This window comes from Abramis brama, assembly GCF_963993115.1.
Source record: "Abramis brama genome assembly, chromosome: 7".
NCBI lineage: Eukaryota > Metazoa > Chordata > Actinopteri > Cypriniformes > Leuciscidae > Abramis > Abramis brama.
In genome coordinates, this window is record NC_139969.1 from 34703452 (window position 1) to 34721150 (window position 17699).

At 39.4% G+C, this 17699-nt stretch overlaps 1 protein-coding gene and 1 long non-coding RNA gene across 2 annotated transcripts; one reads left to right on the top strand and one right to left on the bottom strand.

Moving 5' to 3' along the window:
- Positions 1 to 360: 360 nt before the first annotated feature.
- On the bottom strand, positions 361 to 812 carry LOC311085975. Its single transcript, XR_014606983.1, has 3 exons — positions 687 to 812; positions 526 to 584; positions 361 to 435 (listed from the first exon to the last, which is right to left on the bottom strand). It is a non-coding gene; the product is annotated as an uncharacterized lncRNA (long non-coding RNA).
- A 6768-nt stretch (positions 813 to 7580) lies between these two features.
- LOC311087531 (leucine-rich repeat-containing protein 52) lies at positions 7581 to 17619 on the top strand (the record flags this gene model as incomplete). Its single annotated transcript, XM_084120857.1, has 2 exons — positions 7581 to 8196; positions 15689 to 17619. The coding sequence occupies 2 exons, from the start codon at positions 7581 to 7583 to the stop codon at positions 15973 to 15975; spliced, it is 903 nt and encodes a 300-aa protein (XP_083976983.1). The 3' UTR covers positions 15976 to 17619.
- Between the last annotated feature and the right edge of the window lie 80 nt (positions 17620 to 17699).

The following is a 17699-nucleotide window of genomic DNA, read 5'->3' on the forward strand; positions in this document are numbered from 1 at the left end:
AATTCAACCAATCAGATCGCGACTTTGAAACTCCTGAAGTGTTTCCAGAAAAGTGTGACATATGCATCAGTCCCGTTTCCTGGATGCAAACGTGTCCACCAACACAAATGTGCTCAGTTCTTCTTCAGAGAAGATCGCAGTTCCAACACTATATAAAAATATAATAGGGAGAGAGAGAGAGAGGAGAAAATTACACAAGCATCAAATTGTTTTTAATCTCCATCATACTATAATTCAGAATATATATATTTGTAAGTAACACCCTTTTGTCAGCACATTCAAACATTTCAGTTGAACTGTAAACTAAATTATGCCAGATTAAATTTTAATACTTACATTTCCTTAATTCTCTCCTAAAATGCTGAGATTCGTAGGCTTAACTGCAATCAGGGATTTAGGCTAGCCAATTTCAACTTGTTTGCAGTGAAGGGACAGCTGTTTGAGACAAATACACAGTAAGATACATACATGATGCAAGAAATCCCCATGTGATGATCTTTTTCTTTCCCTCAGTAGTTAACCTACCTGTGCGCTGATAGGCTATGCTTATTAGGCACCTTCCTGGTCAGGTCGGACTCCTTGGCCTAAAAATAGATCAAAAGAATGCAAAAATAAAAACTTAAGTTGTTTAGAATGCTTGATTTGATATGAATGAATGATTTAGTGAGTTTTACTGCAATGCTTACCTGAATAAATTAAATCTGGTGAGACTGAACACGGTGGTCGGTGGAAAATGGTCCATCTTCTGATTGGTTCATTTGCTGTGTAATAAATATTAGACATAATGCAAAGGTCACTTATTTGATATAAAGTTAGCACATGTAAGTTATTGTATGCTAACAGTTACCTAGCCTGCACATCACTGGCTCAAGTGGCTGGCTGTATTGTAAGTCGAGTAGCACTAAGTTACAATCTAGGTGCGGTCACGTTTACCATTGCTTGGCGAAATTTTGCGTGTAAAATCCATTTATTAATAAAGGTCTCTTCATTATCTGGAATTTCGTGTGAAAGTGGAAAAAAATTATGCCGATTTTGAATCGGGGTTTCCACGCAAATTTGCAGCATTGATCAACATAAAGCTGCTTGGTTTAAGTTAGCCGTGCTTCAGCTAACTTTAAAGGGGTGGTTCAGGATTTTCGACATCGGACCTCATTTTCAAGTGAGCCTGGTTGTTATTCATCAGTGGAGACCGTTTTCAAAAAAATTCATCCAGTCCTTACTTTTGGATAGTTCGCCTATGCTAGGCTAGCGCGAGTCAACGGTGCACGTTAGCCTGCCATTAAAAACAGTTTTACCCACTCCACAGCAGTGGTGGACAGTAACGAAGTAAATGTAATTCGTTACTGTACTTAAGTAGCTTTTTTGCGTATCTGTACTTTACTGAAGTATTTAAATTTGGGAAGACTTTTACTTTAACTCCACTACATTTCAAAGTCAAATATCTTACTTTTTACTCTACTACATTTTCAAAATCAGTCGTTCCTTTTTATTTATGAGTGGATAAAAACTTAACTGGTCAAATGAGCCACCAATCACAGTACAGCGCGCACGCTTTGTTTTGAACTTGCCTTGGCGGTATCTACTAAGCGCGAACCAGAGCCGTTAAATATGAGGGTTGCGACCATAGACAGTATCTAAGAGGTTGCGACACACTAGGCTTGTTCGACTTGAACCGGCGCTGCACAGACCGATCAGTTTATGACATCAAAGTATAGAGCGAAATCGCGAGAGCGACTGAAAAGCATACAGAGCCGTCTACTCTCTAATCGCTCTCGCGGTATTTTAATGTCATTCACCGATTGGTCTGTGCAGTGTGCAGCGCCGATTCAAGTTGAACAAGCCTACTGTGATCTCGCCGCCGCGCGGTCACATGATTCGTGTAGCTCTCAATAGTTCCAAACAAATCGCGTTGCCAATGATTTTAAGCGGCAGCTATTATTGCAGCAATTATCAGTAAATATTGATGCATAATGAACATTGCTTATTACGTTGACACTAAAATGACTTGCTAGCATTTTTTTTTCTGGGGAGCAGCAGAAACACTGCATTAATACGTTTTGGTGTTTAATTTTGGAGGGAAATTGGCTGCTCCCATAACGTAGAATATATATATGTGTGTGTGTGTGTGTATATCAATGGCATTGTGCAGGTTTATGTGAATGTATCATAACATTATGATGTTTATAATTATGACCATAGACGCTCGTGAAAAATATATACAGTAAATACTGTAAATGTATTATACCTTATGGGAACAGTCCCCTTCCCTCCAAAATTAATCACACAAAAAATTTATTCAATTCAATTCAATTCAATAAAAAAAAATATATATATAATAATAATATATATATAGACTAATTAATGTCATTTTATTATTAGATTGATGTGCCAAGAGTGACATTAGAGTCTTCACGTAGACTGAGTTAAGCAAGAGTCTTGTGAAAAAAATTATAATAGGACATTATAGCCATAAAAAAAATCATAGTACATGGATACTTAAGTACATTTGAAAGCAAATACTTTTGTACTTTTACTCAAGTGAATGTTTAAAGGCAGCACTTCTACTTTTACTTGAGTAATATTTTACCTTGAGTATCTTTACTTTAACTCAAGTACATGGTATGTGTACTTCGTCCACCACTGGTCACGTGTGTATAGCTTTCTTCTTCTCACCGTTGATTCCTGATGGTTTCGAGGACAATTACTCGAGTCGCCCCCTGTCGTTTCAATGAATAGTACAACGGCGAGCACGTCAAGTCCGTTTGCGGAGACTCGCGTTGCGGAGCCAGGCGAAAGTATAACCAAGGCTTAAGAATGTAGAGTCGTAGGAGCGAGTGAAAGTAGGAGGGAGCTGAGCCTGTGATAGATCTGTAAGCAAGCGTCAATGCCTTGAACTTGATGCGAGCAGCGAGTGGTAGCCAGTGCAGAGAGATGAAGAGAGGTGTGACGTGGGCCCGTTTGGACTCGATGAAGGCAAGACGAGCTGCAGCGTTCTGAATCATTTGTAGAGGTTTGATTGCACACGATGGAAGTCCAGACAGAAGAGCATTGCAGTAATGCTCATGTTCTTGTTTAAGACAACAACAAACTTTTTTTTTTTTTGTATAATGTTACAGCAACAAGGGAAAGGATCAGAACATTACTTTCTTACACTTCACCATTTTTAGATTTGGCCTGGAAATGCAGGCCTATCCATTGTATATGGATGAACCTCATAGATCAGTGCAATGTGAGCGACACTGAATGTGAGCGACTTCATTCTGAAGAACCTGCAGCAGCGAAAGGAGCTCCACCTTCTGTGGACTGAGGACATTTTGTGAGTGTTGTTGAATATTGCTTTGGCAAACACAACTGACTACAGCAGGTGCAATAGGACAGAGATAAAGCTACAAGAACAACACTGGTATTTGCAGTACAGCTTTACTCACTATTTAATCACACAAAATGTGTGTTTAATTCGTTAATTCCTTGTTGCAGTGGTGATTCATGAATTATAAAGTGAGCAAATGTGTCTCAAAAAAGTTCAAAGACTTAATGAGCCATTTGTGTCATTAGTTGCATAATTGTAAATGCCATCTAAAAGTTGAGACATGCAGAAGTTGGACATCACAGAAGATTTGAATTGCAGGTGTGTCAGTGACTTAATACAATAACCTGTTGTCATGAACTCTTATTTTTAAGTTTTGTGTTTCCATTGTTGCTTTGTTCACCTCATGTTTCCCTGCTGCTCTGTTCCCTTGTTTGTTGCCATAGACACTCATTTGACCACACCCATCTACTTATCAGTTTCCATGGTAACTCATTAGTTCATTGGTTCTGCTCAGCATTTGGCCACAGAGCTTGACTGGACCATGGATTGCAGCATGCCGTACACTGAGGGTCCTGAGCCTAATCTTCAGCCATCACAGACGCCACACCAGTGTTCCCGGTCGTCATGAACATCGCACTTGAAGACACCCTGGCATTTCAAGGGCATCTGAGGCTGATCTCCAGTTTGGCGGAGTCACCGCTAATTTCAGCAAGAGTGGCTGGCATCCCAAGGCCTGAACCCTCAAGCCTGTCACCTGCAGCGCTGTAAGTGTCAGAGGCTGTACCTCTATCTTCAGTGCTCCCTGTTATGGCAGTGTCCATTTTGTGTGTTTGGGCTACACACACACACTGACTCGGCTCTTACCGAGGCAGATTCCGCTCCAGTACACAAGTCAACTCCAGAGCCCTCTCCAGTCCATGAGTCAACTCCAGAACCCACTCCAGTCCATGAGTCAACTCCAGAGTCCACTCCAGTCCATGAGTCAACTCCAGAGCCCTCTCCAGTCGAAGAATCCGCTCCAGAGCCCGCTCCAGTCCATGAGTCAACTCCAGAGCCCTCTCCAGTCGAAGAATCCGCTCCAGAGCCCGCTCCAGTCCATGAGTCAACTCCAGAGCCCACTACAGTCCATGAATCAGCTTCAGACTTCAGACTTTTCTTTATTGTCATTCTCACAACATGGATGAGGGGAACGAAATAAGAACTCAGGTCTCGGTGTTGACCAACTACTTCAGTGATTAATAAATACTTTAAAAAAACATAAAAAACACTTCCTTCATAAACCCTGTGTTGTAAAGTTTTCTTTCATCTAAGCAGAGACCAGGAGACAGTTGGGATCGCGTTCAACGGAAGTTATTCTTTATTGAGATCTCCGCTGTACGTTGCTGCAGTACTTCCAACATAATCTAACTCTAATACAGTATGCATTGTAGTTATATACATTCCAAGGGGGAGGGATTACATAGAGGTGGAGACTCTGAACAAAGTATGCAAATTAAGTATACAGGTTAAGGAACCCCCCCGACTCCAGCGGGTTACCAGTCTCAATCCAATCAGCATAACCATTCAAAAGCATATGTGCTAATCCAATCAGCCTAACGATTCATCGTCTAGGGCTGGGGCTCGAGCCATTAAAGACAAAAGGTGCGTCTGGGGCTACGGGCTCGAGCCATTAAAGACAAAAGGTGACTTACAATAGAGAAAAACAGGACTGGCAGAAACTGTTGTTACTATTATCCTAACCTAACCTTAAAATGCTAACTTCAATGTACTCAACTTTTACTGTTGCAAACTAAATTAAACATTTAATAAATTTGTAATCCAACACCTGTCATACTTAAGACATTTCCAATTAAAATAAAATAATTTACAAAGACAGTATCAAAATAGCAGCAAGTTAATAAATAAATAAATAAAGTGCTAATTCTTGAGAAGACAAAGGCATGGCAGTGTGGAGGAGTTCATTAGTCTGACCACATCCGGGTAGAAGCTGTTCTTCAGCCTGGTGGTCCTTGCCTGGATGCTACGCAGCCTTCTGCCTGAGGGGAGGTGGGGAAATAGTCAGTGTGCAGGGTGGGTAGAGTCCCTCATGATGCAGGTTGCTCTGTCCCTGCATCAGCTTGTGTAAATGTCTGAGAGGCCTGGTAGGTTGCATCTGATGGTCCGTTGTGCAGACCTTACCACCCTCTGCAGCATCTCTTTTTCTGCCACTGTGCAGCTGCCATACCACACAGTGATGCAGGAAGACAGGGTTCTCTCCACCACGCACCTGTAGAAGGAGCTGAGGATGTTAGTGTCCAGCTTTGCCTTCTTCAGCTTCCTCAGGAAATATAGGCGTTGATGGGCTTTTTTTTGGGTGATCAAGGTGTTTGATCCAGTCCAGAGCCCGCTCCAGTCCATGAATCCGCTCTAGAGCCCACTCCAGTCTATGAATCAGCTCCAGAGCCCTCTCCAGTCCATAAATCCTCTCCAGAGCCCACTCCAGTCTATGAGTTCGCTCCAGTGTTTAGTCAAGAAGCCGCTCCAACCCCTGAACACAATCCTGTGTCGACTCTAGTCTGTCCTGTTATGACGGTCATGCCTTGCCAGTCCGGTTACGACTGTGGATGTTGTTACTGAATGCCCTACCAGTCCTATTACGAAAGTGAATGCCAGTTCTGAACTCTTTGAGTGTTCTGTTATGAGAACATCTCAACTTTTCAGAATGCCGTAAGCGCAGCGCAGGGTCATGTGACAAAAACCAACCGATCATCTTTGGCCTTTCCGTAACAACATCGAAAGCTTTGCCGAACAGCTGATCATAGCTGTACAGGGCGGGCTTTTATTTCTCATCTCCATAAATATATCTAGTAGTAAAGCTAATGCAAGGGCTGGAAATCAATTAATCCTTTGCTGATACTTCCTCGTCATCATGGAGAGCGCAGTTGACCATGGCTCCCAAATTACGATATTTTTGTCATCCTTGATAAAATACTTCCACACATCTGATCTGTTAGTGACGTTCGCCATTTTTAATTCATTTATGCTTGATGGCATGCACGCTCGAGTAGTCGATTGTTTCCAACAGCGCGGACTAGTGGTTGAAGTAGTCAATCTTTTGACTACTCGTCTAGTCTGTGCAAGCCTTAGTTGTAATGGACTTTTATCTTAAAGTTCTGTATTTCCATTGTTGCTTTGTTCACCTCATGTTTCCCGGCTGCTCTGTTCCCTTGTTTGTTGCCATGGACACTCATTTGACCACACCCATCTACTTACCAGTTTCCATAGTAACTCATTAGTTCTGCTAGCATTTATAGCCCTGCTTGTCATTAGTTTGGTTATCAGTCATTGTATTTACAGACTTTTTATTATCTTGTTTGCTCCAGTTACCTTGTTTTTATTGACCTTGTAGATTATTTTAATAAATCTCACTGCATGTGGATCTGCTTCCCTTGCATGCCTGAATGCCTCATTGTTATACAATAAAAGAAAATTTGTATAAATTGTATTATTATTTCCTGAAAAGTATTGTTGTTGGATGAATCTCACAAAAATATATACATGTTATTTTTCGCCACAACATCAGAAGAAAAAAGGCATGAAATAGTTTTTTAAATGAAGAATATGGAGCCCATTTTAAGACTTAATCCTGTCATTTTCAGAAATGCTCGGGAGACTAAGAAACAAGGCAGAACAACCAGCTTAACATTAACGACAACTGAACAGGACAAAACACAGGGCTCAAATACACAGGAAAACAAGAGGAACTTATGAGACTAATTAACGACACACCTGAAAACAAGGAACCTAATTAATTAGTAACCAAGGAGACAAACAGGTAGGGAACAGAGGAGAACTGATCAACCGACTAAGATTAACAAAGAAACTCAAACATTCACTGAACAGAAAAGCAGGACAAAAACAACCTCTAAACATGACTAAATACACCCAAAAACGTGACAAAAACGTCCTGAAATTAATACTTGCCTAAGAACTCCTGACACATGTGTATTAAACTGTTTTTGTCATCTTCACATAATTACATACAGACATCAGGAATATGACTGTCCTACAGCGATGAAAGGAAGAAGCGCAGCCACAGAGCTCTCACTCACTCTCTCTCTCACTCACTCTCTTTCTCACTCTCACTCACTCTCTCTCTCACTCACTCTCTTTCTCACTCACTTACTCACTCACATACACTAGGGAGACATTAGTGGGTCTTGTTTTCTCTGTGGAGGTTCTTTGGCGTATCCATAACCTGTGAAGGCTTCATGAAGCTCGCGGCCACAGCATGTGTATCCGAACCCAGATATTGCTTGTGCTTTTAGTGCATGTGGTGTCCTCGATCCCTTCTGGCTGCCCAGAGCGCTGTGTGTGTGATGACCAGCATGTTGTCCAGTGCGCTGAACAAGATCTCCGCAGATTCCCAACAAGACTCCCGCTGACCACCCGCCAGCTCATCCTGTCCAACAACCGAATCTCTGATTTACCTGCGCTCGAGCTCAATTTCCTGTCAGACCTTATGTATCTGGACTGCAGCAATAACTCTCTCACACACATATCAGAATCCACGTTTGGAAACCTGAGGAAGTTGGCATATCTGGACCTGTCCTTCAATTCCTTCGGTAAGATTGAGGAGCAGACCTTCAGAGCGCTGGAGAGCCTGGTGATGTTGAGACTGACGGATAACCCCAGGCTGTCAGAATTTCACCCTCATGCATTCTCGCACGCTAGTGCTCTTCAGGTGCTGGACATCAGCAGGAACAACCTGAGCAGACTCAATGTGAGCTCCCTCATGGCACTCGGCGGGCTCAGGTCGCTCGGGCTGAGCGGGAACCCTTGGCTGTGCGCCTGCGACACGGAAGAGCTCTGCTTATGGATGCACACGGACACCGTTAAATTTCAAGGTAGGCTATAGACTTAGGTTACAGTTTGGGTCTAGGGTTTGTCATTTTGCCTGTTTAGGCACATTGGGTAATTTTATTTTAAATAACTTATTTGGTAGCAATTTAAATAAAGTTAATTAGATAACATTAGTTAATATATTAAATTAACTACCATGAACTAACCATGAGCAATACATTTGTTACTGTATTTGTTAATCTTTGTTAACGTTAGTTAATAAAAATACAGCTCTTCATTGTTTGTTGATGTTAGTTCACTGTGCATTAACTAATGTTAACAAGATTTTAATAAAGTCTTAGTAAATGTTGAAATTAAAAAAGAAACATTAAAAAAGATTTATAAATGCGGTGTAAGTGCAGCTAACTAATGTAGTTAAACAATGTTAACTAATGAACCTTTATTGTAAAGTGTTACCCTTTATTTAATAGTGTTGCTCTAGAATAGATTACTATAACAACATTATATAAAACTTAACAGATTTGCATCAGATTTATTCAGGGAGATGGGCAGTGCTTGAACTTGGTTTTGTTTTAGCATCTATTACTCACTGATTATGTGTGTGTGTGAATGTTAGTCACACACAGATTTATAATACTGTCACCCAGGAAAGCAGTGGTCATGTCAGCCCTGTAGTTCATTTATGAATCTCCTCAGTCTCCTACATTCAAATATATTATATGCAGTTATAGACGGATAAATCATCCAGGCTGATTAATCTGCTGAATTTGAGATATATGCCCACTTGGCAGAGTTTATAGTTTGGGCACTTGATTTAAAATTAAATGCTGTACGGCTAGCTGATACCTTTTAATCCAGCAAATATTTCTTAAAAACTTAGTTATGGACAGTGTTGGGGAAAGTTACTTTTAAAATGAATGCATTATTATATTGTGTTACTACCAAAAAAAGTAACTAATTGCATTACTAAGTAACTTTTAAAGCTGCAGTCCGTAACTTTTTTGGGTTAAAAATTACCCCAAATAATTTTTTGAGCAAGTACATAACCAGCCAGTTTTCAAAACTATCTGCTTTCCTTAGCTCGATTCAAAATGGTAAGCTTGTAATAATGTTTTTAATTCCAGTGGTACTGGTGGATTTCAGCGGGAAATTCGGGCATGTCTTTGCGTCATTACGTCACATCTGTACACATAAAGAAGGAGTCTCGGCTAGTAGGCTATATTGAGTGTGAGGATGTTGGAGGTGGAGATTTATAGCCTTTTCTCACAGCACTTGATATAATTAAACTTATCAATTTGATGGCGGATCCAGAAAGGTTCAAACGACAATCACCAGTGACAACTGGAGATTCACCCTTTGTAAAATGCAAAAGACTTTGGACTTCGGAGTGGCTACAGGCTTCAGAGTGGCTGTGCCGTGTCGAGGCACAACGCACGTAAAGTTGATAATTCCGCGAATAAAAGTTGCAGATTTCGTACAGAGATGGCGACAAAGAGGAAAAACTACGGACTGCAGCTTTATTGAAAGTTACATTTTCTCACCTGGGCTGGGCTTGCTTGTAACCATCATGATCACACAAGCACAAACAACGTTTGTTGTACATTGAAAAGTAAATCATTACTTAACTAGTTACTTGAAAAATTAGTCTGATTACGTATCTTGCACTACTTATAATGTGTTAACCCTAAACACTGGTTACTGACATATAGTGTTTGTGATGTGATGATTATCAGTTGACCACAAGAAAAAAAAAGTTTCATGACATTTCGAAACCATGATGTACTAATCTGCTATTTGTTAATGTTTGTAAGTCTTGCTTGTTATTGGACACTATTTTAGATTTAGGGCACAGTAGCACACTGCTAACAATAAATGCCTCACCCAGTCATATTCTGTCTTCAGGGCTTGATGAAGAGGGGGAAATAGACTAACAGCTGGCAATGGATTTGTAAAGGCCATCTGATTGACACGCAAGAATGTGATGCTTAGAGGATGGATGGATGACTAGATAGAGACATAGAGATAGACATATATATTTAGACATACATACACACACACACACACACACACATGTATATATATATAATATGGTATTTGCAGTGTATACACATACATTCTATACTTTATCTGCAGATCATTGTTTAAGCTAATCTTGAGTTCATCTTTTTGGAATGTTCATAGAGTCCAGTTATATCCAGTTATGTTTAGGCTAAGGGCCTCTAGTGTACAAAGCCACACTGAACACTCAGACATACACAAACACACATAGTGTGAGGAATAATACAGAGATATCTCCTGCTTTTAATTGGCACAGATGTATTCCCTCAAGTGCTGCTAATTATTTTTCTCTACAAATGAACATGCAACTATTCACAAACAAAATCTCTCCCTCTGCTGTAAGCTTCTCTAGCCCCATATATGCTGGCCTATTTTTTACCTTTTACTGGCTTTGTAGGGGCTTATTTGTAGGGGCCATTGTAACATAAACTCAGTTGTTCTCAAAGCATGGGGTGCGCCTACCAGGCATAGGTAGCATACATACAGCTGTCAATGCACATTGGCTCAAGAGTCAATATTGAGCTTTTTATCTTAAAGGGCTCGTTACATAAGCATATCAACTATTTGAATATTTATTTCAATGAAAGTGAAAAGCTTTGAAGACATATTCAAAGAGTGAGGATAAGAAAATATGGCGCAAGTACAAAGGGTATTGGATGAGAGAAAGATAAAGGAAGAGACAGACCATACAAGTACTGCACATCAGATGGGTTGTGGGTATTCAGTCACCATAACTAAGGAGAAAGTAATTGCAAGGATGGAGACAGTGGAAAATAGTGAGATTACTGTACATTATATTCCTCTTGCATTTCTTTCCTCATATTCCTCATTTATTAGTGTTTTTTGTTAAGGAGGGAAATCACTATTATTTTACAATGAAGGTAAAATAAAGAGAGAATTGGAGTAGAAGGCGACGTGTCTCCTTACAAAAGCATAAGAACAAAGACTAAATGACTCAGCCAGCCATGGGTTTGAATTATTCAGTGTGTCAGTGTGTACGGTAACATAATATCCATGTATGAAAGGATGCCAAAAGGCACTGCTTTAATTTACACCTAAATCAGCAATGCTCATTTCCAGTGCTACTCATGAAGTTAACCTTAAAGGAAGACATTCATTAGCCATCTTATTTCTATAATTGCACCATGAGGAAGCGAGAAAGGAGGAGTGAGAAAGATTCCTGAGGAGATATGAGCAAGGATGCACAGGTGTATCATATGCTTAAGTCTTTATTGTCGAATTTTACGCACTTAATAATAACTTTATAATTCTCCTCCCCCTTCACATCTGTCACAATAATTTTAATTTATGTTTCTTAAATAACCAACTTAAAGCCATAAGGGCAGATCCTTTGAGCGCAGCTGATGAGCGCTTTGAAGTGATGCTCGAGTGATCAAGGTTATTAGTAGGCTACAAATAAGCTTTCTTTCGATTCCTCCATCCTCATTTTCTTTTCTTGCATCCTTCACTCAAATCCTACGTGTGGTGGGGCTGAGAGTTGAGGAAAGGAAACAAGGATGCACAAATTAGAAATGAGAAGTACCCCAGGTGAGCTCTGATCCTCTCCTACTTCGATTCCTGCACACTACCCACTATAAAAAATTGTTCTGGGAAGCAGTGGTTTGCTATTGGTCAATCTCCCATGAGTGACAGGTTATCCCACCCTCGCACGAGTAAACACCATTGTAAGAATTGAGAAATTCTGGGCAGTCTGGTTGAGGAACGACCACTCCCGAGAAGACAAAGGACCTTCCTGGAAATTAACATTTGACTCTCTCTTGAGAAACTAGCATCCCCGAGTCAATCACCTCCCCATGTTGTCTCTCTCTCTCGCTGAGATCACCAGATATTCACCCAAAAATCTATATGGTTTAGTGTGATTAATTATCATAGAGTATTATTCATGTTTGGGATCATTTGAAATGTCTCAGTGCGACTGGTACAAATGTCTCATTCCCAAAGAAGTAAACCAAAAGGAAATAAGTTCTTCAGAGTTTAGAGATAACTTGCACATAGAGGAGGGGTGGGTCCTCCAGGCAAATGGCATTCTGCTCCCAAAAAGGTGTAAACTCTGAATGCAAAATCCCATTGTTAGCAAATGTTTCCATGTGAAAGAAGTTTCTGTCTATATAAAGAAATGCAACTAGAGGATCAGGGCGATTAGCCGGTCACTCCACATAATGTATTTATAATGTCAGGTTCACATCTTCTCTCTTTATTCCAGACCATTTGATGTTTTGTATTTATCATCTTTGAACTGATTATTAAATTGGCATGATACATTTACCTGACATAATAAATTGTTACATTTGATTTTATTCCGACTGATTCTGAAATTGTTTTCCCAAGTAGATTAAAGGGATTCGTATGTTACCGCAAGTTTTGTGTCAGATTAGTGACGACTAATATTTGGCACTAATTCAAGTGTACTTGGTTTTGCAAAGACAAGAAGTGAATTTCAGTTTAAGGCAGCAAACGTGCTGCTTGACCAACCTAAGTCTGGGTGTGTGTTACCTCGGTTTTAATTTAATGTTACTTTAGATAAGTGTACGTGGGAAACCACGGTATGGCCAATCCAAAGCTATTATAAGAGAAGTAAAGTTGGTTGACTTATATCTGTAGTAGTGGCCATACCTCTAATGAAGTATCAATTGAACGTTACATTATATTCAAGTGTATGCAATTCCATGGGGGCTATACCAAAGTATCTTTGATTGTGTAAGCGTGAATGGGGCCGATCTCAGGTATATAGCAATTACCTCTGTTTGGTGACCGAAGCTAGCGAGATTGTGATCGTGAGACCCACGTTAAACAAGGCGTGAGGACCTCTGAGCGACCTAGCTTCCTAATATGAACGGGTAAAATATAAGTAAAGAGTTAAATAGAACAATCACATGTATTGCTAAACTATTATATAATTGACCAATAACCAATTGGCAATCTAACTTAAATTCGAGGTTGTGATGAAATGGAGTCAGATATAAAATGGAGTCAGATAAAAGCTTAAATGGAATTAAATTACTTTGCCATGCGGAAAGACAGTAACACGCAGAGACCTTCACCCATTCTATCGGATGCCGCCTTTGGACCAATCTAGATGGGCTTACACCATCAGAGAAGAGATGTGTCACGGTTGGTTTTGTTCATGTTCTTTGTTTTCAGGTCTTTTATTTTGAAGTTTAGTCATGGTCATGTTTCCTGGTTTGTTATGTGATTCCCTTGCCCTCATGTGACTCCTTGCTTCATGTGTTATGTTCTCACTGGTCATGTCACCTTTATTTATATAGCGTTTTTTGCAATACAGATTGTTTCTGTAAGCCCGCGCTCAATCGGCCCAATCTAGGCATCCGGTCAGTGGGGAAGGTCTCTGCGTGTTACTGTCTTTTCTCGTGGCAAAGTATTTTTGATTAAATGAAATACATTTTCTCATATGTATTTTCTCGTTATTTCGTCCGACTCCATAAATGAAAAGGTTTTAATGATATCTGTGCATCATTAAATGTGAGTGAATGTTTGACTCTTACTTTTAACTCTTTACTGAAAATAATGTCAGAGTCGATTAGAGTAAAATCAAATGTTTACAATATATTATGTCAGGTAAATGTATCATACTGATTTCAGAATCAGTTCAAAGATGATAGATACAAAACATCAAATGCTCTGGAATAAAGAGAGAAGATGCATTACCGTGACATTATAAAATACATGATGCGAAGTATTTTGCTTGCACTTCGCATTACGGGCTGATCTGGGTTACAGAATCACCCTGATCCTCTAGTTGCATTTCATTATACAGACAGAAACTTCTTTCACATGGAAACATGTGCTAACAATGGAAATTTACATTCAGAGTTTACACCTTTTGGGTGTAGGAGACCATTTGCCTAGAGACCACCTTCCTTTGTGTGCCAGTTATCTCTAAACTCTTAAAAATTGTATTACCTTTTGTTTTACTTATTTGGGAATGAGACCTTTGTACCAGTCGCACTGAGGCATTTCAAATTATACCAAACATGTATAATACCTGATGATAATTATACACATTAAACCATATGGATTTTTGGGTGATTTTCATGTGATCTCAGCATGACAGAGGGGGAGTGGGGGAAGAGGGGAAGAAATGTAGATTAGGATTGCTTAGGTGAGACTTGCGTCTCGAATGATGGTGCTAGTTTCACAAGAGAGAGTTCAAATGTTAATTTCCAGAAAGGTCCTTTGTCCTCTCAGGGAGTGGTCGTTCCTCAAGTAGACTGCCTGGCATTTATCTAATTTCTCAAGTCTTACATCGCCCGTGATGCAGAGAGCCGCCGAGACTCTCAGCATCATGTATTTCCTAATGTCGGGTTCGCATCTCTTCTCTTTATTCCAGAGCATTTGATGTTTTATATTGATTATCTTTCAATTGATTATGTAATTGGCATGATACATTTACCTGACATAATAAATTGTAAACCTTTGATTTTATTCTACGGACTCTGGCATTATTTTCTGTAAAGAGTTAAAAAAGAATAGTCAAACATTCACTCTTAATGATGCACAGATATCATTAAAACCTTTTCATTTATGGAGTCAGATGAAATAACGAGAAAATACATATGAGAAAATGTATTGCATTTAATCAAAAATAATTTGCCAGGAGAAAAGACAGAGACAAAAGACACATTTCAAAGCAGCTTTACAGTGATAACTGTAAAATAATGAAACAAAGTTTGTTTTTCGCCTGTACAGCAGATATATAGCGTAGAAGAAAATAGCATCATAGTCCAGCTTAAGTAAGTTCAGTGATGGTTCATTGTTGTTATTAATTAAATAAGTTATTCATTTTGTTCATATTATAGAAAACTGTAATGTCATCCGTCCAGCTCAGTTCAGTTCTCATATAATGGTGTCAATGCAGGCAGATCAGTAATTTTGTTGAATATTAAGAGTCCCAAACTAAGCAAACCAAAACTCCATCAGGTGGCAGAATGGAGAAAAAAAAACTTAGGAGAAACCAGGCTCAGTCAGGGGACCAGTCCTCCTCTGGCCAACGAACAAACAGTGTATGGTTATGATTCAGGCAGCATTACAGGTCAGAAGTCAGATTGGATTGGAACATTCAGAATATTATCCAGTTCCATCTGGTTGAAGATCGGAGTCACGCCGGTATGGAGACGGGTTTGTTGAGGATCAGTGCCGATGGCTGTCGTGTCGATGAGGCCTTCACAGGGGAGAGTCTAGTAGACACAATCTCTGCTGACACTTCAGAGATGCGTTGTGGTCGTGTCTAGGCGCAGGTCCACCATCTGATCTGGAAACCATATGCCATACTTCTGAAATTGTTTTACTTGTGACAAAATCTTATTTGTGCAATTTTGTGTCTGTGGTTATCATGTTAGACTGTCATGTTTATTAAGTTGCTAAATATATACCAACAATACAAATGTTTATGGAGTTAATGGAATCTTTTTTTTGTGTGTGTGTGTTTTATGTGACTAGAAGAGGGACAGACAGTGTGTGAAGGTCCTTCATTCTTACGGGGGCAGCATCTCTCGGAGTTGGGCCTTTGGCTGAGAAGACATTGCCATCCAGGACTGGGTCACCAGGACTACCTGTTCTTTGTGGTCATTGGTTTTGTCATTTTTGGAGTAGGCATTGTACTGGCTTGGGTCGCCGGCATGGTGATAGTGCTCTGCCAACGCTGTGTCAGATGGAGGAAGGCTAGACCAAATGTTGAAGCGAACGAAGGGGAAAATAAAAGTGGCATACCAGGGAAAAGTAGTTAAGGGGACTTGAGAAATACCTGAACTAGCATAAACCTGAGTCCGGTCCTGTAATGAGTGTTGACTGGGAACATTATGACAGAAAGTGAGGAGACAATTGTTTTGCTCATGATTATGAGCCAGTTGACATAGGGCTGTGTGTGAAAGCTGAAGTAAAAGTAAAAAAGGAAGGCATCAAGGCACATCCGAATTGTATATCAGTAGATTGTATTCCTGTCTACTGAGATACCTTCATCTGCTGGATTTCTGAAGGCAACACGGATGTATCCTTCATTGCCTTTGATATCCCATAATCCTGTGCATTCGATTCTGTGACAGTAGAGCTAAAAAATAAAATGGCGTCTAAAGGTTGCGGATGGTGGTCAATTTGTGTGTAAATATTTTTTAACTTTTTTTAACATTTCATTTCAGTTCTAAGTGAGAAATTAGTATTGTAGAAATAAAAAATTTGCTTGGTTATCTGAAAAAAAAGCTCTCTCTATTTTGTTCATTAGACAGTTACCTTAAAAGCCTGTCTGAAATCAGCTTTCTTTGTACGCAAACACTACCTGCAAAGTAATTTGCAAGGTAGCAAGGCAGCTGCCTAAACTTTCGGGCACAGCTATTGCAAAATATTAATTTATGGGCCATTCTACAGAACTGATGCAAACTGCTGTCCCACAACCAAAAAACAAAACAAAAAAACAACCACATTTAAAAAAAGCATTAACTACTAAAATCGTAGATGTTTATAAACATACTTCTATTATCTATTGAAATCCACAGTAATATTTAAAATATCAGTAAGCTTAATATAGATAAAATCATAATTTATTGGGTACTTTCAATTGGGAGGTGGCTGTCCCGAAACCTAACCCCTAAATTTCAACTTGAGAAAATTATATTGAAATAATTTTAGCAATTTTTTCCATTGTTGTTTTTAAAAATATCTTTTTTGATTTTTGAAGTTCAAAAAAATTATTTATTTTATATTTTCTTCGTAAATCATGAAACTTTATGTTAAAACATTAACTGTTTTTAAAACACTACCTGTTAAGACCTTGAGATATTTTGTGTGTTTATATAAACTGTCCTTGTGTGTATATACTGTCTCTCTCTCTCTCTCTGTGTAGACAGGTTTGTGTTTCAGATGGGCATTACCTCTGTTAACCTGTGGAAGACTCTGATTGGTCCTGCTAAGCACCTGACCCGGATATAAGGACCGCCTCTAACACTCAATGGAGGCCCCTTGAGGGTGTTGACTTTGTGCTTCGCGTTGGTTCTAATTGATTGTGTTTCTCTTCACCTTTGTTCATTTCGTCATCATTTAAATAAGAGTGTCGTGCCAGAGAGATTGTTAGTGTTTAGTGATACTGTGAGTGTGTGTTTGTTGATTGTAATCTTACTTCTGATATTCTCTTTTATCTGACAATTACCTGATTGACTACGCCTTGAATTCCGATTCTTTTTATTTGTACCAATTTTCGCCAATTTAAAATTTTCGCCTTTTTCACTCTGTTTATGGTTAAGGGAGTAGCTGTATTTTTGTTTTCTTTATCTTTTGTTTGAGGTCATTTAGGTTCTAAAAGAAGATTGTTTTGTTTGTTATTTTGGCCTTGTCTACCCCTTTATTGTAAATAAAGCTCCGGTTATTTGTCATCTCTCTGGTAGTGTGACTCTCTTTGTTTTTCCTGTTGCGGCTGACCCCTAGATGGTCGTAACACTACCGAAACAGTGTATGTTTTAGT